Below are 25,835 nucleotides of genomic sequence, written 5' to 3'. Positions count from 1 at the left end.
GCTCCGTGTTGTTTTTAAGAAAGTAATTTGCGAATTAAGAGGGCGTTTTCAGGTGGAAGCTCTGGAGTCATTACCTCCTTAAACTGCACCGAGGCGGACAGCGCGGACGTCCGGCGATGTGTTTACACGGAGGAGGAGGAGGAGGAAGCTGAACTTGCCACGTGGATTAAAGTTGCAGATAGACTGGAAGTATGCGATTCACGGGGGGCCTCAAATTATGAATCACTACAGCGGATTAAAAATGAATGAGACAACGAATCCCCCGTGGATCACGGTTAGCAACAGCAGATGAGTCAGTGTGTGGCTGCTTTATGCCTGCAGACAGTCGCTCCATGACTCTGCTGCTTTACAGTCAGAGTACAGTGTTTCCAGTGGAGTTGTTTTGTATCGGGATGATGGTAGCGGGCCAGAATTGTGCTGGATATTCGAAAAAGTGGATGTTATTGGCCAGTTATGCCTTTGCTTGTATGTGGGGTTTATTCAAAACTTTGGCTTTTTTTTTGTGTTATGGTGCAAAAATCAGGCCAAGGACTCTTCTTGCTGAGGCACTGCTTCAAAATACCATGCGCCTGCCTTTATAATTCAGTTTGGGTTGGGGCAGTTGAATTGGCAACATGCCCTTGGGTACATTTAATAAAGCTATAAAATAGACATGACTAAATCTGAAATGATTTACGCTATTCCATATTTTTTTGCATTTCACCTGCTCTCGTAATAACTTTGTCTTTTATTTTATTTACAATTTTATTTTCCTTTTTTTCCAACAACATAACGCCTTTGTAATACATTCAGTGTGAAATACCAAATACAAAAGTTCGCATGTTGTCCATTTTTGTACCCCCCCCCCCCCCGGACGTACATAAACAAACAGCAAAATAGATCAAAGATGTAAACAATAAATAAACACAACAATAAATAAATACACATACATTCATACAAACAAATAGATGGATATATTAGTCACGGTTGTCTATAGCCAATCTACATTGTAATTTGGTTTGAATAAGAACCAGTTATGGAAGAGTACACCGTTGTCCCCCATCCATGAGTATACGGAAAATTCATTTATAACAAATATGGTATCTGAATATGAATACAGCACGTCTGCATCATCTACCGACTGAATGGAACTGGATGTTGTCTGTTCCAATTTCAGTAAAGACCTGAACCAGGCCCCTGCATTCGTAAAAAAAACAATCAGTTGGACAGTTCAGTTAAAGTCAATGCATGGGGCTGTTTCTTCCTCTTATGAAACGTGAGTGGAGCTATTGTTTCCCGGTGTGAGTGTGGCCGTTTTACTGTTTCGATGGAGGATAGTCTCGAGCGGCGCGTGTCCATACGCAGCTTACTCACAGCTGTGCGGCTGTTAAAGAGGAAAAAAAAAAGAAAAGTCTGGTTCAGATCATAGATACTTCCTATCGAAGCTGTAGAAATCGACACATTCCCAGCATCGGCTCCAGCAGCTATTCATCAAGTATTGGCCGTGGGTGACAAAACGTTTGGTCTCTGTTTTTCTTTGCCTCGGCGGGGCGGGTCGGTCAAACATTAACCTAACCCTGCCGAAAGTAGGGCTCCGTCCCACTGCCTAACCCGGCTACAGTGGGCCTATTATCCCGACCGGAGCCGTGGAGCTAAAGCAGTTGAGCAGTGACGAGGTTTAGTCACACTGGGATCACTGGAGAATCACTGGAGACCTAAGAGCCAATTTCCATACACTTTTAGATTTGTATACTTTTCCATAGAAACGCATTCGTTGATTATCCACAATTTTCTTTTTTTCTGCCTGTCTTTATCAATAACTGGAACACATTGAAAAATATGTTTTTCATGTGTCTCCGCTATATGGACACCCAGGACAGCCTGTACTGGTAGTTCACTGTTGGTAAAATCCATATGTGGGGTAAAACCAATCGTCTAACACAGGGAAAGTTCCGGCCCTCTCAGCCTCTCTGCCTTTACAACACGGCCGTAAATCAGTTATAGTCACGTTTTAACCCGTCAGGTGTTAGAGAGAGAGAGAGAGAGAGAGAAAGAGAGAGAAAAAGCGCACGTGTGTCATGTGTTGATAATAAACAACATGGATGACAGACCTCATCATCTGACCACAATAAACACACTGTTGTTGCAGCCTGTGGAGTCGCTCTCTCTCGCACACACACACACACACACACACACACACACACACAACAGGAAACAACTATATATAGGCCAAACTGCTTCATAATGGTGAGAGACAACATTATCTGCTGCTGACCCCTATTCTGGGGTTTTTGGGATCTTTGAAACTATATTTAAGACTCTAAGGCAACATTTAACCATATAAAAGGATTTTTTTTTTAAAGGATATTAAATATTCAGTTGAAATCATTTCAGAACTTTTTAAAAGATCTGCAGACACCATGAATGGCTGTCCCAATGCACTGAGATCTATTCCCACAGCCATTCCCACTCCGCGTAAAGCCTGTCTGCGCACAGTGGAAAATAAACACACACACACACACACACACACACACCTGGGCACTCCTCTCTGAGGCGAGCTAGTCAGGTTTCATAGCAACCCGAGCTCCTCTATTGTCTTGTTCCCCCTTGCTGCCTCGCGTACGCGCACACACACACACACACACACACCCTGACGGACTGGTTTGACGAGAGGGAGGGAGAGGGGGAGAGAGAGAGAGAGAGAGAGAGATGAATTGATATCTGGTCTTCTATAAATAATCCAGCTATGATCGTGCCCTGGCAGGCAGAGTAACACCACGGTCTTTTAACACTCCGCCCCGTGGCAGTGTGTGTTTTCCTATGTCAGCTGATGTGTAGCATGTTGTCTCACCATGCATGATAATGTCAGGAGGCCAAAACATTCGTTCCACTAAGGAGGAGATAAGAAACTTGCTGGGTCAACCTGCCTGTTGTTGGTCAACCTAACTTGCTTTGTGTTCAACAGACACAGCTCCTCTCTCTCTCTCTCTCACAAGGAAAAAAAACATCTGAGCGAACAAACCCATCAACCCAGATTCTTACGTCCGTCTCGGTCCAAAGATCACAAAAGCACAAGATTGCCCACTACAAACAAAGATTTAAATGCCGAAGAACAAACCGGATCGAGAACAGAATGCACCGAATAAACACAATGAGAACGCTCGGCTGCACACCGGCTCGGTCTAGGTCATCGTAAGATTTTGACACCCCGATGCGGGGACGTCACCGGGCGTCTCGGTCGCCACGGGCAACGGCTACCACCAGAAGGGACGGGAGGGGGGAGGGGGGGAGGAAGAGTCGAGGAGCCGCAAAGGACATCAACAAGGCGCGAGGCATCGGTTTACTTCCCAGCCTCTGGACAGATTTGGTTACTGTCATATCTGGGGTGTACGGCCGTTAGCATTATGTTTTTAATTGTAGACAATAATCAATATGCTTGTCAGGGGAGAGGAGCACCACTGCTGCTGAATGTGAACATTTTAATCTACCACAGCCTAATATAGATATGACTTTACTCAATTCATTCCTAATTTCCCTACTGTAGTGAACTGCAATAAAACAACATCAGTGTATCTATAGAATATTTACACGGCTGTTTTTATAGCTCTTCATTAACTTTGCATTAGGGCTGGGCGATATGGTTGAAATCAATATCATGATAATCATAAGGATTTTTCTCGATGTCTCAAATATATATAACGATATGGTTCATGTATGCAAAATCACGTTAAATTGGAATTTGAAGAAACCTACAGGAAACTGAAATTTTTTTTTTTTAACCACATATCTGAAATTACACATAGTGTTATATATTATCAACAATTAATATCATAAAATGTTAAAGGAACCTTTCAGGTGGTATTTGATGCGGCACATTTAATCGTAATACATACATTATGATTGAATGGATATTTGATTTGTTTTATTGATTCATAATAAGACAAACTCTCTTAGAAGTGGAATTTCATGGAATTCCTTACAGCTGGGTGACATTCACATTCACACTCCAGGAATTTAAGTAAGGGATAATGCCCGACGAGGTGTCCATTATCAGGAAGTAATGGACGACGGGGAGGCCAGAACCGTCCGACGGGCATCGCAGCGCTTACACCATGGTCACTTGCCAAAGAAAAAAAAATTAAGACCATGAATATATATTTTCATGCGTTTTGTAATCAAAATCTAAAGTTTTTCACAAGCCATAACTCAGTTTCCCTGGTAACACCCGAGGGTTTGACTAATACCTGGAACAAACATTACCATCCCATAAGGTTCTTATGCAATGGAAACGTTGTTCACTACTCCAGTAAATAGGACGAACCTTAGCTACGACTTGGCAGCAGGAGATATTTCTAGTCCGCTCAGCTCATAGAACCCTTTGGCTCAGCTATGAGCCAGAAAGCTAACGTTATGCTAGCAACATTCAGAGTCAATAACAAAAAGTAAATATAATTTGACAATATGTTTAACAACAAGACTAGCTAGCTATCAGCCATGTCATTGTCCCCAAATCAATATCAAGATTTTCACGAAAAAATGACTGCGTCCCTGTTGCTATGGTTACTCATTTTAGATACAGGCTGATACTACATAACTAGCGCGTGAATTTAGAACGGTGAACAGACAGTTTCACTGGAACTACTTAGTAGGTGTCCATTATCAGGAATTAATGGACACCCTGCAGCCAATCAGAATCGAGTATTCACCCAGACCATGGTATAATTGGAATTAACCACGCATTCTCAATTGGGTTCATGCATGGCCCTGACCCTGATGGCGGACGACATGATGCTCCAGACATTGGGAGTGACGCCGGCTAACAAGTCCTGAGATTTAACCCCCGAGCGGGGCGGAGCTCGACCCGGGTCTCAACCCTGATCTTAACCCGGGTCGTTTTTGCGGGGTCGACCGGCAGATTTCCCGGGTCAGTCGTCCGGTCTGAAAGGGGCGCAACAGAGGTGACCCTGTTCTTTTGGATAGGGAGCAACACAAGAGGGAGTCACGCAAGATCATCAGATTTTGCAGGGCTACACACACACACACACACTGACACACACACACACACACTGCGATTTGAACACAGTGGAAAACAGACATCTTGTGTGTGGCTGCTATTCTGTCAAAACTCATCACATACACACACACACACACACACTCACACTCACAGCTGGTAGGCAGTCTTCACACCCACACACACCCAAACACATACACATACTGTATATACAAAACACACTGTCCTTCAAGTACAGAGGTGAAGAAGAGAGGAAGAAGGAAGGAGTGTGTGTGCTACTGGGATTAGGAAACGATCGCATGGATGGCTACACACACACACACCCACACACACACACACACACACACGGCTGGCTAATTTGAGCACAATCAGTCTCGGTGGTTATCCTCACTATATTAGCCGCAGCATTTCCTGTGTGTGAGTGTGTGCGTCCGCCCAAGATGAAAGAACAGGATGTGATGATGACTGTATCTGTTCGACAATCCGGCGAGCTGTGTCATCAGGCCACATGTGTGAGCGCGGCACACACACACACACACACACACACACACACAGACACACACACACACACCGCATGTGCTTCTCTAAAGAAAAAAGCCACAAGATCCTCAATTTATCAAACCGCTGACTCAAGTACCCTAATCACAGTGAGGGTTTGGCATGTGGCTGCCAACTTATCCTGTGTGTGTGTGTATGTGTATGTGTGTGTGTGTGTGTGTGTGTGTGTGTGTGTGTGTGTGTGGACTATAAGACCCTCTCCTGTGACAGTGTCTATGGTGGTTAAAGCGGGTGACTGTGGGCTGTGACACTTGCGCTGGGTGTTGACAGTTGCCACTTTTTTTTTTTTTTTTTTTTTTTTTAGGCACCAAATGCATCACATCAGTCCTACTTCAATCAATAGTAAACTCACAGAGAAATCAATACGCCATAAGACAAAAATCCAATTTATCACCACTCTTGTAATAGCTTTCCATTAGGTATAATGTTGCATGCAAATATGCGAGCTTGCATTTAAATATGCGAGGCCATTGGCTACATTCCAGAAACAACTAAATGCTTTAAATAACTCAATATATTCAGCGGAATAGCCCTTTAAATATGCCTTTACATTATTCTCCATCCCCTTTACATCTTTTGAATGTTGCTTTGTGTTCAGTGGAACAATCCTACGAATATCCATATATAACACTGGAAATTAATTTGTTCCTTCATCCCGTCTTATTTAGTTTCAGTGGAATATTCCCTACAATGTTTCCTCATATTCCGCGGAATTCCCCTTTAAATGTCTTTTATAAAAAAAAAAAACGGCGGAAACTCCCTGTACCCAGTGGAAATATCTCTTAAGATAAGCCTTCAGCGTGGTATAAATATGCCTTTATATTCAGCGGAATACCCCTTTTTTCTGCCTGCAGTGAGCGGCTGAGCGTGACTCTGGGTCAGTCTGGAGACTTTGGCCCCTGGTCATGTGACTTCCTGGCTGACAGACGGACAGATAGAGAGTCTACATGCAGAGTTTCCCCCCCCGTGGCAGAAGGGAAGAGTATGGGGTTTATTTTGCTGTCCACTGCATCTTTCAAGACCAAGAACAACATATGCTGGGCAATGCGGTTTACTTCCCTGTGTCTATGTGTGTGTGTTTGTGTGTGTGTGTGTGTGTGTGTGTGTGTGTGTGTGTGTGATGTAGATTAACCATTAACTCCATATCAGTTGACTAATTGCTGATAGCAGGCTAGAGTTTGGGTGTAATACTACTACTGTTGCTGCCATCACCACTAGTACTACAGCAACTACTAGTGACTACTGTTACTACTATGGATACTATTACTACTACCTAGGGCTGGGCGATAATTCAATATTATTGTTTATCATCTTTCAGTTGAATCATATCGTGATGATATGAAGATATTTTGATATCGTGACACACATTTCTGCTGTCTGAATTGATGATGACAAGCAAATTTTACTTAAAAACTCTGATAAAATGAGGTATGGTAGGAATATTATTTGAATATTTCTGTTTTGTTTGACATCACACCTAACATCACCATTCGGTTCAATGAGATGAACATTCATTTGATTATTTAACGTGATTTTGCATACATGAACCATATCGTGATATATATTGATATTGAGAAAAATCCTTATGATTATCATGATATTGATTTCAACCATATCGCCCAGCCCTACTACTGCCACTACTACTACTACTACTACTACTACTACTACTACTACTACTACTACACCCATGAGTGTGGATCCATAATGTGTCACAGGCTTGTTTCTGTTGTTTCCCTTGACAAGAGTAAAAGTTTGTAAGAAAGAAGTTTTAGCCTAAATCTAGACTTGATCAAAACTTGAACTCTAGATCAGGGTTTGTCAAAGACCGGGTTGGGACCCAAGAGTGGATCGCAGTGTGTGCTTGTCACAATCGATTCAGTAGCTACGGGTGCCTATGCTGTCAATCTTTCCCGAGCCTCTGCAATTTACGGTAGCCCGATTCAAATATTCACTCTGTTGTTTTTTTCCTTGCAAAAAACAGTGAATTTCATTAAACAAGCATGCATAATAGTATGCAAAATCAGTTTATGTTTGGGAGAAAATATGAGTCCCGCTCTCCAAAGAAAAACTACATCCTCACCTCTTTTATTTCCAAAAAGAAACTTCCCTAGCCTTTGCAAATCAGGAGGGACACCAAACTGGCCCAGAAGCAGATTGCCGCTCGCTGTATTGACTTCCCTATTCTCCGCTCTGACTACCTGACATATTATGGTCTGGGGGTAGCCATGGCAACTAGGGGGAGTACGCTGTGTACTTCTTCGCTGGACAGACTAGCGACAGGTTACCTAGGTAACCTGCAACCCTCCAGTGAGCGTGTGTGTGAATACGCGGCGCGGAGAAAAGACACACACACACACACTAGTTTTATAGGGCCCTGAAACTTCAGCGGGGCAAATAAACAGCCTGGGAAAGCTCTTTTGTTGCTGGAGTTAACATTGTTTCCTCAGATGTAAACACACTGTATGTAGGAAGGGAAGAGAGAGGGAGACGAGCAATGGGAGAGGGGGGCGGGACTGTCCTACTTCTTGTCCCTTGTATATACGCACTGTGTACAGTATGTCTGTATTTACGTGTATTGGGGCAAATTCCTGCCAGTATCCAGTGTTTCCCATACACACTCGGCGGCCACAATAGCACAAACGCACCACAAATAGATTCCCCCGACTGATAAAACAGCCTCGTAAAGCTGCACTTGTATTGTGTGTACACAATGCCACAGTGAACGTAGGGTCTGGGGACCCGCAGAGGCCCTTGAGAGGGTTCCAGGGGGTCCGAAGACAAACGGGGAATAGTCTAATTTAATTTACTAGAAATTAAGCACTATCCTATCAGGTTTCACTCATTTTCATAAGGTTTCGCTCTTACCAGTATAAAAACAAAAAAATCTTCCCATGTCTTCCCATGAAATCTTATCACATGGGTGCATGGCCTATACTGTGTGTCTATTTGGGGGTCTGTGACATGCATTTGAGCACCCCTTCCCAGTCTGTCGTGGCCTGTGGGAAACGCTTGTAAAAAAAACCAAAATGTCCCGGTCCCGCTCCATCCGAACAGGAGAGAGAGAGAGAGAGAGAGAGACGCGGGGTCGGTTGGTGGGGTAACAAGCAGAGCGAGGGACAGAGGAGGAGTGGAGAGGTGCAATTATCAGTTCCACAATGGGACTAAGAGCGAACGGTTAATTGCCACATGACCAACATTACACCCACTCGCTGTCTCACACACACACACACACACACACACACAGGGGGAACAAAAAGGGGTGTCATGCTGGATCCATTCTCCGCGCTCTAACACTGGTAGCTATGTAACAGTGTGTAACGCAGTGACAAAGAACCGGATTAACAAACATGGAGCTTAACTCAGAATCAGAGATGTAAAAACATAAGGATGACTGACTGGATGAATGAATGAATGAATGAATGAATGAATGAATGAATGAATGGTAACACTTTACAATAAGGGTCACTAAGTTAAGGGTTAGTTCATGCTTAATAAGGGTTAGTTAATGCTTAATAAGCATTAACTAACCCTTAATTGACAGTTAACTAATGTGTAATTTACTAATGGTGTTCATGTTAACTAAGGTATTCATTTATACATTATTTCATAGTTTATAAAGATGACTATTAAATAATCTATAAATGAATACCTTAGTTAACATGAACACCATTAGTAAATGATTACCAGACACATTAGTTAACTGTTAATTAAGGGTTAGTTAATGCTTATTAAGCATTAACTAACCCTTAACTTAGTGACCCTTATTGTAAAGTGTTACCGAATGAATGAATGACTGACTGACTGACTGACTGACTGGATGAATGAATGAATGAATGAACAAACAGCTTAATGTGACCCTCTGTCTTCTGTTCGTCTCTTGGTCTTCTGCTCGAGTCTATCTAGCCAGTCAGTTGGTGTTATGTTTGTCAATCTGCCTTTCGGTCAGTTGGTGTTCTGTCTGTGTCTTCAGTCAGTAGTTTGTGTCCGTCCACAGATCAGATCAGGAGTGGAGCAGGTTTTAGCGGGCACTAGCCGATGTGTTTAGTACACAGGGACGCAAGGACATCAGCCGGAGGACATCTAGGTTCACCACCAGGTCTGTGCCTTCATTTCTTCAAATACTGCATCCACAGAAGAGGAGGAAAGTTTACGCTACTGTCTGTGAGCATGTCATGACTGCGGCCTGAGATCCACAGCGGCCAGCCATCCAGCAAGAGGTTTAGTGTAATGACTGGGTTGGAAATCTGGGGAAAATTCAGCAGCGAGAGAGAAAAAAAAAAAAAAAAAACATCCCGGCGTCTTCCAACTTTCCACGTGTCCCGAAGCCTGCATTTTTATCCGCTGGCTAATAAAGTAGCTGACTAATAAACAGTTGACAGACAGACGGGCCCCGGGGCGAGGCCTTTGCCTCTAGAAAAGCTGGGACACTGAGGGGGGTTTGGGACCGTTTCCCTCTCTGGTGATTCAGCTTTTACTTCCCGGAAAGAACATCTCGTCGTACAGCGGTGTTAGAATAAAGCGTAATATAACCAGATATATTCGCTGGCTGCTGGAGAAACAGAAGGAACTCGAAGCCATTTCCAAAACATGATACCTCACCCGATATCTGCCACAACTCCGATATCTAAAACAGTGATTCTCAACCTTTTTCATATCAAGGACCCCTAATTTAGTCCACATTAGGGCCACGGACCCCCATATGATCTGATTTTGTCTCTTGGACCCAAATCTGAGAATATTTTTATTGTCAGAATGCCAGAATTCCATGACTATCTGTATTGTAGGTAGAGAGATAACAGAGAAACTATGATCAAAACAGTCATTCTTCTACATTCTCTAATTGTGTTCACTTCTTGTAAATGAAATAATGCTGAAGTTTAACAATTTATCAATTTGCTGGGGACCCCCTGGAACCCCCTCAAAGACCCCTGGTGGTCCCCGGACCACATGTTGAGAACCACTGATCTAAATAAAATACCGCCAATAAAGTTTCATTTTAATAATAGCTATAGCATCATCGCCGACAATAATGGACAGCCATAAGCAAGGAACTAAGGTCATCAAGTCTAGGTCAGTGGTTCTCAACGTGGGGTCCGGGGGACCACCAGGGGTCCTTGTGGATGTTCCAGGGGGTCCCCAGCAAATTGATGCATTGTTACACTTCATTTACAAGAAGTTAACACTATTAGAGAATGTAGAAGAATGACTGTTTTGATCATAGTTTCTCTGTTATCTCTCTACCTACAATACAGATAGTCATGGAATCCTGGACAAAATCATATCGAACAATAAAAATATTCTCAGATTTGGGTTTGAGAGACAAAATCTCATCAAATGGGGGTCCATGGCCCTAATGTGGACTAAATTAGCGGTCCTTGATATGAAAAAGGTTGAGAATCACTGGTGTAGGTCATAAGAGATCCTGAAACCAAGTAGCACCAAAACTATTAACTATAAGTTTTCTCACGATTGTAAGGGAGTCGTTACAGTATCAGTATCAAGTTGGCTGGTAAAACAGTGAAAGCGAATGATGATTTTGGGGATTTATTAGCAACTGTGGCCAGTACACATAAAAGTCTCCCAAAAAAAATCCATCTAATATTCTCCATCCTTTATTTATTATACTGATGTACTTTTTGATTCTAGTTGCTGCAAATCAATTCCACCTTGGCGTCATTCAAGCTGAACCGTGTCTGTGTGTGTGTGTGTGTGTGTGTGTGTGTGTGTGTGTGTGTGTGTGTGTGTGTGTGTGTGTGTGTGTGTGCGTGACAGTGTTCGACTGTAAGAAGAGCTTGAAGTCTGTCTGCCAAGCAGCTGGCTGGGAGGATCCAGCTGTGGCTGCGTCCAGGGAGGACAGGGAGGCAAGCAGGAGAGGGGGGGTGAGAGGAAGGAAGAGAGGGAAGGAGAGGAGAGGAGAGGAGAGGAGAGGGAGTGGGGACACATTCTGACGACCCGCCAAGAGGAAGCAGGCAGCAGCTGTGGGGGAGAGAGAGAGAGAGAGAGAGAGAGAGAGAACATATTTGGTACTGATTGAGGGGGACTGCATCATTTGTGGGGGATGAAATGTTTACTGTTGCCTTGCTTCTCATTGGCGTACGACTGCCCCGTCGAGAGAGAGAGAGAGAGAGGGAGAAATGGAGTGAGAAACAGAATGAGAGGAGGGGGTGTAAAAGAGAGAAAGATGGAAAGAAAGACTAAGAAAGACAGAGGAGAGAACAGAGACTAAAGCAACCAAAAAGTAATAATAATCACACTCCCATCTCCCTTTATTGACTCACCTCCCTCTGTCCCTCTCTCTTTCAGTGCCTCCCCCCCTCCTCCTCCCTCCATCATTACATCTCCTCCCTTGATGGTCTCCCTCTACTCCTCCGTCCTTCTCTCACACCTCTTCCCTCCCTCCCTGCCTCCGGGAGACATGTTAGCACAACATCGTTAATTAGGAAAGACACCCACCCTCGCACACGTAGCATGGCCTTGCTTCCTTCTTACATACAGGCGTGCAAACATGTTCTCTCTCTCTCTCTCTCTCTCTCTCTCACACACACACACACACAGAGCTGACAGTGGGCAGGCTTGGCCGCGCCGAGTGTAACAGCTTGTTGTGTGCAGGCCAGCGCCCTCCGCTCCAACGTGACTTCATTCACACCCACTGTGACCGGCTAAGAACCAGACTACTGACCTACTAACCACAGACGCCCTCTCGCAAAGAACTACAACCACCACAGACCCACTTCCTATGCAAACACGAGCGAGGGTAGGTGGTTTCCCCTGTGATCGTTCAGCAGCGGCGGGGCACCGCATGAAGAAAACTGCCAGACAGAAGGTGAAACTTTATAAATAAAAACTGCATTATAAGTCAGAGAGATACTCCCCCGAAACACAAATATAGGTCTGAAAATGTAGGGAAAAAAAGGTGGAAAGGAAAAGCCACTATACCTGACAGAGCATGTGGCTTTTTCAGAAATGAAGGCACTCTTGTATGGGAAGAAAAATCTTGGTAATTATACTAATGTTTGAAAATGAATGAGGTAATCATTTATCCAACATGGGGCTAATGTAATGTTATTGTGATCCCAATAACCCATCCAAAATATAGCAATGTAACAGTTTTAGGACGAGAAGAACCAAGACTGAGACCAAAACAATGACAGACTTAGAAGCAAAAAATCAATAGTTTAGCCGCTCAGTAACGCCCCATCCTCTTTCCTTCCACTCTCAATCCCCCTGTTCTTGTCTTTCAGCCTGGCCGGTCGGCAGAGACGACCTCCCGTCTGCCTCTTGTCCTTCAGTCAGTCAGGCTGGCCGCTCCGCTCCACCGGCCTCCGACTCACCTCCACGAGACAGACCAGAGCACAGCGTGGCAGCATCTCTCACACACACACACACACACACACACACACAGAGCTTCCATTCAGACAGACACTTCCTAACTGTATGAGTGTGTCTGTCGGAGGGCAGGAAGCCAACTCAGTTAATAGGATGTTCCTCGCTTGCTTTGTAACGTCTCACAGGCCTGGGCTGCAGCCAAAACGCCTGGCACGGCCCCGCAGGCCGCCAGGCTGCGGAAAATACACCAAGACTACCACACTGCGCAGAACATGCTAAGGCCAACATGTTAAGTGCAACATGCTAAAGCCACCACACTACACAGAACATACTAAGGCCACCAAGCTAAGTAGACCTATCCAGTTTAGTAGAATATACTAGAACAGTGATTCTCAACCTTTTTCATATCAAGGACCCCTAATTTAGTCCACATTAGGGCCATGGACCCCCATTTGATGAGATTTTTTGAGAGAGATAACAGTGAAACTATGATCAAAACAGTCATTCTTCTACATTCTCTAATTGTGTTCACTTCTTAATGGTGAAGTTTAACAATTCATCAATTTTCCGGTGGACCTCCTGGAACCCCCTCAAGGACCCCTGGTGGTCCCCGGACCCCACGTTGAGAACCACTGTACTAGGATACTAATAGTATGCCAGTGAGAATGCTGCATTATAATCTAAGTAATAATGCAAAATATGGACTTATACATGATGATGGAATTAGTCTGTGTATATGCAACCAGGCATCTATGTAGTCTGCAGCCAACGCATCTGACATCAACCCAATCCTGACTCATCATGCAGTCAGCCAATAGTCTGTCATATTAAATCAGACAGCCAATAGTCTGCACTGTCTGACACGAGACAGTCAATCCTGTGTGAAGCATGACGGCCAATCAACCGCATTACGTCTTCTTTTTCAGACAATAATCTGTAATCTGACACTAGGCAGCCAATCGCCTGTAATCTGACATCGGACAGCCAATCATGTGTAATCTGAATTAATCTCATCAGCAGGCTCACGGGATTATGAAGATCCATCAGTCGCAGCGTCTCCACTCGGCAGATCATACTGCGCTTCACTGCAGCGCTGACCATATGACAAACTGAGATGGACTGGAATACATTTCAATGGCCAACGAGTGGAATACCTTGGTCATCTGGTCATTTTCCATTACTGGATACTGTGTGGGGGAAAAGCATCCTTGCATTTTAGGGAAACTGAAGGACAATGTATGGCTAAAATTTTAAATGTCATGGTATTAATGCACATACTCAGCAACATGGGGACCAATCTGAACACTTCTCTTTATGACCAGTCTACAGAATTTGTATGTTTTTTATGTAATTTAATCAAATGGTAACAATATCTAACAACCCCAAATTTGACCTGATTCCAATTAACTGAAAGGGCATTCACACCTTAAGACTCTGAAGAGTAATTCTCTAAAATTGAATTTTCTCCTCTCCTCTCTCTCTCCGTCTCAGACTCCTGATCACTAGCCAGTCTGTGTTTCTGTCTGTCTGGCTGGGAAAGCAGCCTCTGGCAGTGCCGAGTTCTCTATCCTCCTATCCTGATTGGTACTCCATCCACGGACCAAAAAAAAAAAAAAAAAAAAGAAAAAGCAGGAGGAAAAAAAACAACAAGGAAAACTGAATGGGAGACGTGAATGGGAGTTGCACGTCCAAAAAAACAAAACATGGAATCCTGGAAAATTGCATCACTGTTCATTGACTACATTTCAGAATAGTCAGAATAGGTAGAACTGCTTCAAATTCAAACTAAATATGAGTTTAAATTACAACGTATTGTAGATTATAGCCACTATAGGGGCCATTCAGCATCATCTCATGGAGGTGAAGTGCCCCCCAGGCCTCACATTGAGAAACCATGCTCTGTTTTATCCCTACACACTCTGCTTCTCTATCCTGTCCCTGTGGACTGGAATAGCCATGAGTCAAGCAGCCTATCCTGCTCTTCTCCTCTCCCCCACCACATACACACACACACACACACACACACACACACACACACACACACACACACGGGATGCTGCCAGTTGCCACGGGTGACCACAGCTTTTGCTGGCCAACACCCCAAAAATACAGCCTGGTACTCACTACACTGTCATTTAGAGGTAGAGCTGTTATAACCTAGATATATTAAATAAATCAACGCAATATTGCATCTCATTTTTTGAGAAAATGGAAAAAACAAAGCATGGAAACCTTTTTAGGCTGATGTAAATAGGGATCTCTCTCTCTCTCTCTCTCACACACACACACACACATATACAGGGTTCACCAGCCTGAGATCTACTGAACTTGACAAAGAGCAGACGGCTCCTGTAAGACTGACTGAGCTAATAACATTTGATAAACGACTTCCAGTTACTGACTGAGTTAAAACAGACAGGAAGACACAGGACACGCGTTATGAGGCACGGGTCGGCCGACGCATCCGATCCGAGCATCTATCCCCTCCTTTCCCATGGAAGTTAAGGCAAAAAAACCTGGAAAATTGGCCACAAAGATAATATACCAATCAGTCCGTCCAGCAAATAGCAGCAAAGTCTAAGTTAAGGTTATGATGTTGCATTAGAAAGGGGACGGAGCAGGACGGCGGTCGACCCCGGATCCCACCGTTCCCCCCACCCCGCTAACGGGATCCCTTGCCTGGCTGTCTTTGAAACAGGGTGTGACATCCAAAATCCGCCAAGATATAACTTCATAACTTGCCGCTCTCGCAGCCAGATCAATGCAACAACGGGGATTTTTATCCGTGCTGACAGGCTGCCGGGGCGGGCGAGGCAGCCTGACCCGCCCCGGCCGTCTGGCCGTGTGTCTGCAGGACTTGCCTATTGTTCAGCCCGCTGTCACCGCGGCTAAGGTGCATTGTAAGGATTAGCTAGCTTAGCGTCGCTGGCTAGCAGCCGGCCAGCTAGCTGTTAGCTGCTCGCCTGTACACACAATGCTAAAAGGTAACACGGCACCTTCGTTCCACCCGAATTCCCCAACAAGTCTGCCCGTGTTGTCCGCGAGAAAAGACAAAGCAAACAGTCCGAGCAGTCGGGCAGAAACACAGCGCAGCAGTTCAGACGTACCCACAGCTCCGTTCCCCAACTCATCGCGGATTCCTCCTTGTGAGTTCTCCCGGATTGGACGCAGTTTTCCCCGCTCAGCCTCGCCTGGACCGCCGCCGCTGCTGGTCTCTCCCCTAGTCCTGACTGACTGTCTGTCGACAAACACACACACATACACACACACACACACTTTTCCTCCTCCCTCCCTCCCCGCCTGAATCAGCGATATACAGCAGCAGGGCCGCCCAAACGAAACCAGGGCCCCGGGGCTACACTGGCCCTAAAAATACTTTTTGGTAGTAGTTTTCCACAGAGTAGCCTAACTAACTTAACCAAAAAAAAAAACATAAGAGACTTTGCTTTACTGTGATTTTAGAGCAGATAAGGAGCGTTGTTAGGTATGAGTAACAGGATAATGCAATAATGCAGGATTGTAATAAAAAGAGAAAACAAATGTTGAATTCATCTTCTATTTTAGTCAGAATAATTAAATAATAATAGTAATTGAGTTTTATTAATCCATTAAGGAATATAGTTCCTAAAGTGTTAATAAACAACAGAATTGCTAGACACATGTACCAGTGTGAGTGGTGGTTTGTGGGTAGAAAAATAATATTTAAATTAGCTGTTATGTGGTGACAGGTGTGCTTTAATGACTTCTCAGCCAATCGGAATTGAGGACCGGGACTCTCTGCTTTATAGTGGCCTGTTTGGTCCATGTTTGAGGCTGTTGATATGTTTGAGGAGTGATTTTGATTTTTGATAACTTGTTCGTTATAACAAATATTAACAAGAATCACTAAGACCCGATAAACTAGTTATTATAGGATTTCACAGGTGCTTGTTATGAACTTCACACAGTACAGTCAAATAAATGTCAACCCCAATGAAAAATTACTATAACATTCCAATAATTTTTCCATAGGGACCTAAATGAAGGTGTGTCTGTGCTACTCAGCAGTGAGTTTATAGTGACTTCATATTACTCTGTGGTATTTTTTTTATTATTATTATTTTTTTATTTCCTATGATATTACTGTAATATTCGTGTAATACTCCTGTAAAAACTTTTGCTGGATTATTTGTATAGCAGGTTCTATTAGGAAAGTTTGTTGCTGATCTTTTGAATAGTCGAAGTTAGTTCTCTAGTTGAAGTTGAGAATAAGACATCAGTCTGTAATATTCAGTTGCTGTAATTGAACTATTTGGATTTTCTCTGGTTTGTCCGCTCTCCAAGTATGATCAGAGAGCAGGTAAAAGAGAAGAGGTCTTACTCTGCTGAAATTTCAGGGTACCACAAACGGCATCGGGCAGATCAGAGCCTAATGTAGCTTATTGGGATAGCTTCATGGAGAAGTTACCAGATATCTCTCACTGTTGCCGATATCCTCCTTTAAAAACATCCAAGGTTTATTCGGACCAAATGGCACCCAGGCCGAAAGTGCTGTTAACATCCAGAGGTAGAATCTATATTTTGATGAGTAGCTTTTGAGAGGAAGAGAACAGAGAGGGTTAACGCCCACGTCGACCAGACGACGACGACGAGTGATTCCTCTTCTCAAACACATACAATCTCCGGACACAATCCAAACTCGTTAATTAGTGAGCAGAGCCCTCTTGCGGCGAAAAGGTGTCCCTACTATTGCAAGGCAGATGTATGTAGCCTACGTACACGTATGATAACACACACATCTTAGGTTACACCTATGATAAGAAATGTTGCTTTACATGCGCGTGTTAAAACCTATGGCGCGCGTACAATAATAACTGTATAGAATCGAACGTGATTGGTCTATCCGTGACTCAAAGATGTATGAAGTTTGTAAGTGTATGTATGTATACACGTTTTGACCCACTTGCTTTGCCGTACCCTTCAGCTGCTCTGCGGCTACAGGGAACCAGGCAGCTCAATTTCTTGTTTCCATCCCAGCGTTTTTCACTGTAACACTAAGCGAAATATGTAGTTCAGTGTTGTGGGCGTAAGTTTTTAAGTTGTATCGCATTACAGTCAAGACTTACAACCATGTACCGCTGCATTGCAAGGTAAGAACTGTTACACATTTACGGTTTAAACTGATGCATTTATTTTTTTAGTCGCTCGCACGTGAAATGATAACGTTAGACGCCTATTGTCTCCACGACCTTTGGCATACATTTTCTCATATACTCTGCTTTTTCTATGCATTGACCTATCTGTTTTAAGCAGCGAAGCTCGCCAAAATGGCATAAATGCATTTCTTATACACTTCAGGTTAGGTTTAGAGGTGTGTTTGAAAATATAGCTTCCAAAAAAATGACCAAACGCATGCATTTTTGCACATTGTTGCTGTTGACACCCGTGTATCAAGTATATCCAGTGTCATGGATGTGAGTGTGCTCGACAAAAGTTTGAGTATCTTCATATATGTCAGTGAGGTCAACTGACGGACATATAACCCAGTGACCCTGCCCTACTTATGGAGGAGAAACCGTGATTTTGAGGACGAAGTGGAAAAATAGCTTTGGTTAAATTGAATCAGATGGACATGCAGGTTTAACCCTCCTGTTATGTTTGGGGTCAATTTGACCCCGTTCAACATTTAGCATATCTAAAAATATGATTAACATTATTTTTTCATGCGTGATACTCGATGACTTTTCACGGGGAAAAACCGTTAAACATAAAGTGTAACATGATAATACGCTTTCAAGGTCTCTCTCTCTCTCTCTCTCTCTCCCTCTCCCTCTCCCTCTCCAAGGAGTGTGTGTAGCGGAGGAAGAGTGTGTCCTGCCTTAGCATTGCCTTACTCCCAGTCTCCATCGTGGGCGGTAAGAAACACAACAGACAAAAGACACAGGTGACTACTTCACTCGATTGTGTGTGTGTGTGTGTTTATAATCTTGTCTATGTCAAGTTCAAACTCCCGTCCTGGCAAGCCTCCATCCATTTGACGTGTCATCCTGTCAATCATTAACCTGGAAACATCAACATAAAAAAAATGCTGAGTTCCATGCTGAGTGTAGTTTATTGCTCTGGTGCTCCATGCTTTCATATCAAGGACCCTAATTTAGTCCACATTAGGGCCACGGACCCCCATTTGATGAGATTTTGTCTCTCGGACCCAAATCTGCGAATATTTTTATTATTAGATATGATTTTGTCCAAATGTATTGTAAGTAGAGAGACAGAAACTGTGATCAAAACAGTCATTCTTCTACATTCTCTAATTGTGTTAACTTCTCGTAAATTAAATAATGCTGAAGTTTAACAATTCATCAGTTTGCTGGGGACCCCCTGGAACTCCCTCAAGGACCCCTGGTGGGCCCCGGACCCCACGTTGAGAACCACTGCTTTAGCATTCACTATGTTGAGTGATAGTAGGCGACTAGCATTATCGCAAAACTGCAAAAATGAGAACTTGTAGCAGCTCTGAAGGTAAGTCATCTTAAATGATACGTGGCCAAGTCTGGCCTTTATGTGGGGAAATTGGTAAAATTGAATATGAAATATAACTCAAACCACCTTCACTTTAGGAGGTGAGGTGGTGGGTGATGGAACACGGTGTACAGCTAAAAATCACTGTGCAGCGGATGAATACGTGGCTTGTTCACCTGAAATAGTTCCAATAATAAACCTGGCTACATCAGCTATACTGAGTTAGTGATATTTCATTTTGAAAATTTAGGAATGTAGAAGCCATATAACAAACACCACTAACACCTATGTATCAGTAAAAAGTTAATCTTATTACTTTTGATAATGCTAGCTGCCTGCTCACTCAACATAGTGAATGCTAAAGTGTTAGCATGGAGCCTACTATCACTCAACATAGTGTATGCTAAAGTGTTAGCATGGAGCCTACTATCACTCAACATAGTGTATGCTAAAATGTTAGCATGGAGCCTGCTATCACTCAACATAGTGGATGATAAAGCAGTGGTTCTCAATGTGCAGTCCGGGGACCACCAGGGGTCCTTGAGGGGGTTCCAGGGGGTCCCCAGCAAATTGATGAATTGTTAAACTTCAGCATTATTTCATTTACAAGACGTTAACACAATTAGAGAATGTGGAAGAATTAGTTTCTCTGTTATCGCTCTATCTCCAATACAGATCGTCATGGAATTCTGGACAAAATCATATCTAACAATACAAATATTCTCAGATTTGGGTCAAATGGGGGTCCGTGGCTCTAATGTGGACTAAATTAAGGGTCCTTGATATGAAAAAGCTTGAGAAACACTGTGCTAAAGTGTTAGCATGGAGTCAACTATCGCTCAACATAGTGGATGCTAAAGTGTTAGCATGGAGTCAACTATCGCTCAACATAGTGGATGCTAAAGTGTTAGCATGCAGCCTACTATCACTCAACATAGTGTATGCTAAAGCGTTAGCATGGAGCACCGGAGCCAATGATCTACCAGGGACACATGGATGATTTTGGTGTCTATGTTCTCATAGACGCCAAAGTTAACCAACGGACCAATCTCCCAAAAACATAGTGAATTCCTTCCTTTAAGCTGTCAGTTGTCTTCCAAATACTTTCCTGTGATTCTCTCTGTTATCTATCACTCTTCTGCACCAGGCCGGGTGAGCAGTGTGGCCAGTGTCCAGTCCGCTGCATGGGCTCCGTCTCCCGGAGGAGGAGAGCTCTGCCCAGTGCCTTCCCGGTGCTGCAGCAGCCCCTCCAGCCCGTCCAGCAGCACGTCTACGAAGCCAACCTCCGCAACAGCGCCGCCTGCCACCACAAGTAGGCTCTGCGCCGCTCACCTCTGATCTGGTGTCAGCATGAATGGATAGAAACAGATAGAGTGCAGTTCCAACCTCTCTCTCTCTCTCCTCAGGTACGTGGAGTTGAGGGAGAAGGTGAGGAAAGGGGGCGGGGACAACGCCATAGCCCGACACACCAAGCGGAACAAGAAGCTGCTGGTCCAGGACCGCCTTCGCCTCCTATTGGATGACGAGGACTTTTTGGAGCTGTCTCCGTTCGCCGGTCTGGGTCTGCCGTACGGGGACATCCCTTCAGCCGGCTGCCTGACCGGTCCGAAACCACGAATAAGCATAAACTCACTATATCATAATGTTTTGAAATTGTCACTAGACATCAGCGTTTCATCTGTAACTGCGGTTAAACGATCACATAATGAACAAGACATTCAGAAACCTCTAACCGTGTGTGTGTGTGTGTGTGTGTGTGTGTGTCCATGCAGGCATAGGCAGGATCAACGGTCTGTGGTGCGTGTTCATCGCCAACGACGCCACGGTGAAAGGCGGCACGGCTTACCCAATCACGGTGAAGAAGCAGCTGCGGGCACAGGAAGTGGCCATCCAGAACCGCCTCCCCTGCGTCTACCTGGTCGACTCCGGAGGGGCCTTCCTACCGCTGCAGGTTAACACACACACACACACACAGAACACACACTTTTGACTCAACAAGTGCCTGCAACCAGAACGGTGTCTTAACCAGTGGGCTCAAATGGTAGATCGAATTGACTTTGTATGTGTGTGTGTGTGTGTGTGCTTGTTTGTGTGTGTGAATATCCAGTCAGAGATCTTCCCGGATAAGAACCAAGGAGGCCGGACGTTCTACAATGAAGCGATCATGTCTTCCATGAAGATCCCGCAGGTAGGAAAGCAGAAAGTAGGACAGACATTCTAAAATAGACTCGGTTTGTTTACATTTTATTACTGAGTGAAAATACAGGTATGAAATAAAGGAAACCAGTTACAATTTTTTTTTTTACACACCCCAAACCCAAATCTGTGGTGAAGCCTGACCCCTAAAGGCTGTTTTATGGTTATAAGACAAGTGTCAAGGGCACAAGCTGCTGTCAACGGTCATCTCCATGGTAACCAGTTTGACGCTTCCGGCTGGTTTGTGTTTATGAAAGATGGCTGCTGGATACTATGATACGTTTGATTTGTCAGAGGAAGAGGACATTTTAAATTGAATTTTACTGCGGAGGAGGAGACAAAGGAGAAGAAGATTGTGGTCCGTGCGCCCGATAAACCGGACTAAAGAGGAGCAAGGGGAATACCTCCTAGGTAGACAAATGAGAGAGATGGATGAGAGACATCACTTTCGGATACGGGTACTTTCGGATGTCTAGATATCGTTTTGATGACCTCCTACGTCGGATCACACCCTATTTTAACCACCAAAACACCCCATTACACATTAACCCCGTTGGAGTGTCACAGAGACTGGCTGTAGCTCTATGGATCCTGGCATCTGGGTCATCACAGCAGAGTGTAGCAGCCAGTTAACAGACCGGGGACAACAACAGTGCCGCTAATTTTGACTGAAATATGCGAGGCGATCTGGATGGCCTTGAAACAAGACTTTGTTGCTGTTCCTTCACGTTCCGGGTGGGAGGAGATTTCAAGGGAGTTTTGGAGAGTTTGGAATTATCCAAAGTGTGTTGGATCTGTAGATGGCAAACATGTTGTGATAAAAGAGAGAGTGCATTTGGCCAGAAGTTGTTGCGAGGTCAACTAGATTTGCCTCCACCACAAGACCTGCCGGGAACCAGCATTCCCACACCGCATGTGTTCCTTGGAGATGCAGCATTCCCACCGCACACCCATCTAATGCGTCCCTATCCAGGTAAACTAATGATCAAGGCAGTAACATATGCGTCATTTCATTTTTGAAAAGCAGAGGCAGGCTATAGCCTATATGTATATGACTTTTTTGAGACGGATGTAAACATAGTGTATCTGGCCCCTGGCAATCAGCACCACGGAGAGCGGCACGAAAACAGATCCGACACATTTAATATATAACTGCCTCCCACACATTATTTAACTGCTTTCACAGTGTCTCGAATGGTTGTCTTCAGTTACTTTACTTTTCTGTCATCTCCATATAGCCTAATCATTTTGAGCCTTTTATCTAAGGCATCAGTGGAGGCCACCTAGCTGTTTAAAAACACTGTCCAATCCCGACTGTTGCCACCCCTACCATGTTCTGACGCTGCTGGATAGTCAAACAATTATATCGCCATGTTTTTGAGAAATAATTGATAATCGTCTAAAACACATCGTAATGATCATGATCAAAGCAATAATTCAAGTAGTGGAGTAGGAGGACAAAATATTGTATCCATGTCCTCCATGGATATGGTAGATAGGTTTGTTTGTGGGGAGGAGGACTAGAGACAAAGAAAAAAATTGATATTTTTGTACTGCAGCTTGCAGCCTAGGTATTATTTAGCCACATACACAGTATTGTAATTGAATTTCCAGTTCAGTTCTGTGATCATTCTTGGCATACATAGGAACACAGGCAGAAATTGAAAAAGCACATTGCAGAAATTCCATAACAGTACATTATAACTTTAGACTATCTCCACTCAGCTTGTCCTGTCTTGGCTATACCTCACCTCCTCTGTCTCCACCACAACGTTGGTCTCTGTGTCCCTGCTTTTTACATGCAGTCAACCATGACAGGCTAGCAAAAATTGCAGGGACACTTTAACCATTTTCCCCCAGCATCTCCACTCCTACCCTTCATCCTCTTTTTTGCCTTACTGAACCTATCTCAAATACGCACACACACACACACACACACAGCTAACGTTAGTAAAATCCATACCATACCTTACCATAAAATTAAAAAAAACATTTTAGCATGGCTTTATTACTGTTAATGCCAAGGGTTTACCTTGTGATTGTGAACTGCTACATTTGTTACCACATAGAGCTACAGCAGCTAATCAAGTTGACATTATAGTAAATTAACGGACATAATAAGCTTAACGTTACCGGTCACGAAGACTTCTCCATCGCTGTTTTGCTGCCAAAACAGCAGCAAAACAGCTGCTGATATTTCCTCACTTGTTCTGCCAGTCTCTCCTCAAAACCATCCATTACAATGTTACAATGCTACTTTTACTATTTTTATTCCCCTCGGTCAAAGCAAGTAGTTAGATAGCTGTTTCCATCTCCATGGCAACGATAGAATGCTCGATCCAGCCAACCATTTAAAATGTAAGACAAATCAAATCTGCAACCTTACAAATTTCGACAGGTACAAGACATTGTCGGACGACACATACTTCTGTCTTTATTACATCCTTTTTGTCTTAAGACACTGTCGACAGACACTTGTCTTATAACCATAAAACAGCCTTAATGGTGAAAAGTAGGGTACTGAACTGGCCATCTGCTATTGGCTGGTCTTTGCCAGGTGATATCATCACCTGTTGTCCTCTATAGGTGATATCACCTGGCACAAAAGACCAGCCAATAGCAGATGACCAGTTCAGTACCCTACTTTTCACCATTAGATGTCAGGCTTTACACAGATTTGGGTTTGGGGGTTAGTTACTATTTAAATAACAAGGAATGCATTTCCTGTGCATTGGTCCTCTATTGGCTGTTCTATTGTATTGGTGAGCATCGGCAATATCGTGTTTGATTAAAACAACCTCCAGGGTTTGGAGTATAAATAATGTTTCTGAAGATCACAAGTAAACTGCTGGCTAATTTATTTGAAACATTCCCGCCACAAAAGGTGGGAATGCATTCGATCTGCGTTGACCAACAGCCTAGGGAACACAATGAGTGAGTGTAGTAGCCCTATTTTGTGCCATTTCTAATTTCGAAAGGTCAGTCTTAGAAGCTGAAGCCCAAATAACAGAGCAGTAATCAAGATGACACCAAGCTAAGGTATAGAGATGACATAACGCTAACATATGCTGCATTCAGATGTTAGTGTTGAATATAATAGAAAGACTCTAAGAATCCTAAATATCTAACTTTAAAGGAATAGTTCCATCTCAGCCTTCTCCCAAATTATTGAAGTAAACAAAGCCATCCGATTACACTGTGGGTCCAAAACGCCAATATTTACCTCATTATTTCCTATATTTACTGTGTCCTGAAGGTGTCGGTGGTGTGCGGGTCGTGCACGGCGGGCGGGGCTTACATCCCCACCATGGCAGAGGAGACGGTGATGGTGCACCGGATAGGGACCATATTCCTGGGCGGACCGCCGCTCGTCAAGGCCGCCACGGGAGAGGAGGTCACGCCGGAGGACCTGGGAGGAGCCAGGCTTCACGCCGAGTAGGTGTAGGATAAAGGAGAGGATGTCAGAATTGGAATAACCCTTATTTCCGTACGGAGGCCCATATGTGCCAAAATAAAATGAATAAATATGCCAATTTTTTCGGGTTCAGGGTGAGCGGCTGTGTGGACCACTTTGCCTGGGAAGAGAAGGAGGCGTACGATTACACCAGAAACATCATATCCACCCTCAACTACCAGCTGCCCGAGGAAGAGGAGGAGGAGGCGGTGGAGGGGAAGAGGAGGGGAGAGGAGGAGCCACTGTATAGTTCGGAGGAGCTTCTGGGGCTGGCGCCGCTAAACTATAACCACAGTCTGGATGTTAAAATGGTACAGAATGCACACACACACACACACACACACACACTCAAAACATGGATAACACTGTGTCTGGTAGGTCTTTCCTGGGAAAAATCCTGTTGGTTGTTGTTGTCTTTCTGTCTGTCAGGTAGTCAGTCGGCTGACAGACGGGAGCCGATTCCAAGAGTTTAAAGCTCGCTTTGGGACTACACTGGTCACTGGCTTCGCAAAGATACACGGGTAAGAGAGACACTCACACACACCCACACACACACACACACACACACTTTGGGCAATGACAGCAGGAGCAACACAAGTTTTTCAGTCTACAAACAAGGCTGGTGTAATCAAAGCCATGTAGAGAGACACACAATCAGGATCACTCTTATTGTCCAAATACTACAAACGTACAAGATTTTGTCTCCATTGCTTCCATATAGTGAAAAAGAGTGTAAGAAACATACTTTACTCCCCACCCACAAACTCAGTGGCCCCTCACCCTCTTGAGATTAGGAGCTACCCTCATTAA

At 44.0% G+C, this 25,835-nt stretch overlaps 2 protein-coding genes across 4 annotated transcripts in view; one reads left to right on the top strand and one right to left on the bottom strand.

Annotated features, from left to right (window-relative positions):
- Window positions 1-16,097, bottom strand: part of fnbp1l (formin binding protein 1-like) — a 46,743-nt gene extending 30,646 nt beyond the window's left edge. For all 3 annotated transcript variants that reach the window (XM_071538008.1, XM_071538009.1, XM_071538011.1), the window contains exon 1: window positions 15,982-16,097. In XM_071538008.1, the coding sequence (XP_071394109.1) occupies window positions 15,982-16,005 (24 nt within the window). In that variant the 5' untranslated portion in view covers window positions 16,006-16,097. The remainder of the gene's footprint in view (window positions 1-15,981) is intronic.
- A 1,804-nt stretch (window positions 16,098-17,901) lies between these two features.
- On the top strand, window positions 17,902-25,550 carry LOC139659979 (methylcrotonoyl-CoA carboxylase beta chain, mitochondrial-like). Its single transcript, XM_071538015.1, has 9 exons — window positions 17,902-18,003; window positions 18,699-18,797; window positions 20,523-20,687; window positions 20,782-20,978; window positions 21,148-21,326; window positions 21,483-21,563; window positions 24,828-25,006; window positions 25,120-25,336; window positions 25,455-25,550. The coding sequence occupies exons 1-9, from the start codon at window positions 17,984-17,986 to the stop codon at window positions 25,548-25,550; spliced, it is 1,233 nt and encodes a 410-aa protein (XP_071394116.1). The 5' UTR covers window positions 17,902-17,983.
- Window positions 25,551-25,835: the final 285 nt, after the last annotated feature.

This window comes from Centroberyx affinis, unplaced genomic scaffold, assembly GCF_046629955.1.
Source record: "Centroberyx affinis isolate AG114_WGS23_722 - 3 ecotype Tasmania unplaced genomic scaffold, CSIRO-AGI_Caff_v1 ptg003182l_1, whole genome shotgun sequence".
Classification (NCBI taxonomy): Eukaryota; Metazoa; Chordata; class Actinopteri; order Beryciformes; family Berycidae; genus Centroberyx; species Centroberyx affinis.
Note: the sequence above shows the minus strand (reverse complement) of the source record. Positions and strands in the feature narration are given on the sequence as shown.

Bases quoted from the DNA above. Each gene is read 5' to 3' on its own strand.
- LOC139659979 (XM_071538015.1), top strand. From the start codon at position 17,984: ATGTACCGCTGCATTGCAAG. The intron at 18,798-20,522 runs GTGACTACTTCA...CTTCTGCACCAG, and splicing joins ACAACAGACAAAAGACACAG to GCCGGGTGAGCAGTGTGGCC. The intron at 21,327-21,482 runs GTTAACACACAC...GTGAATATCCAG, and splicing joins GGGCCTTCCTACCGCTGCAG to TCAGAGATCTTCCCGGATAA.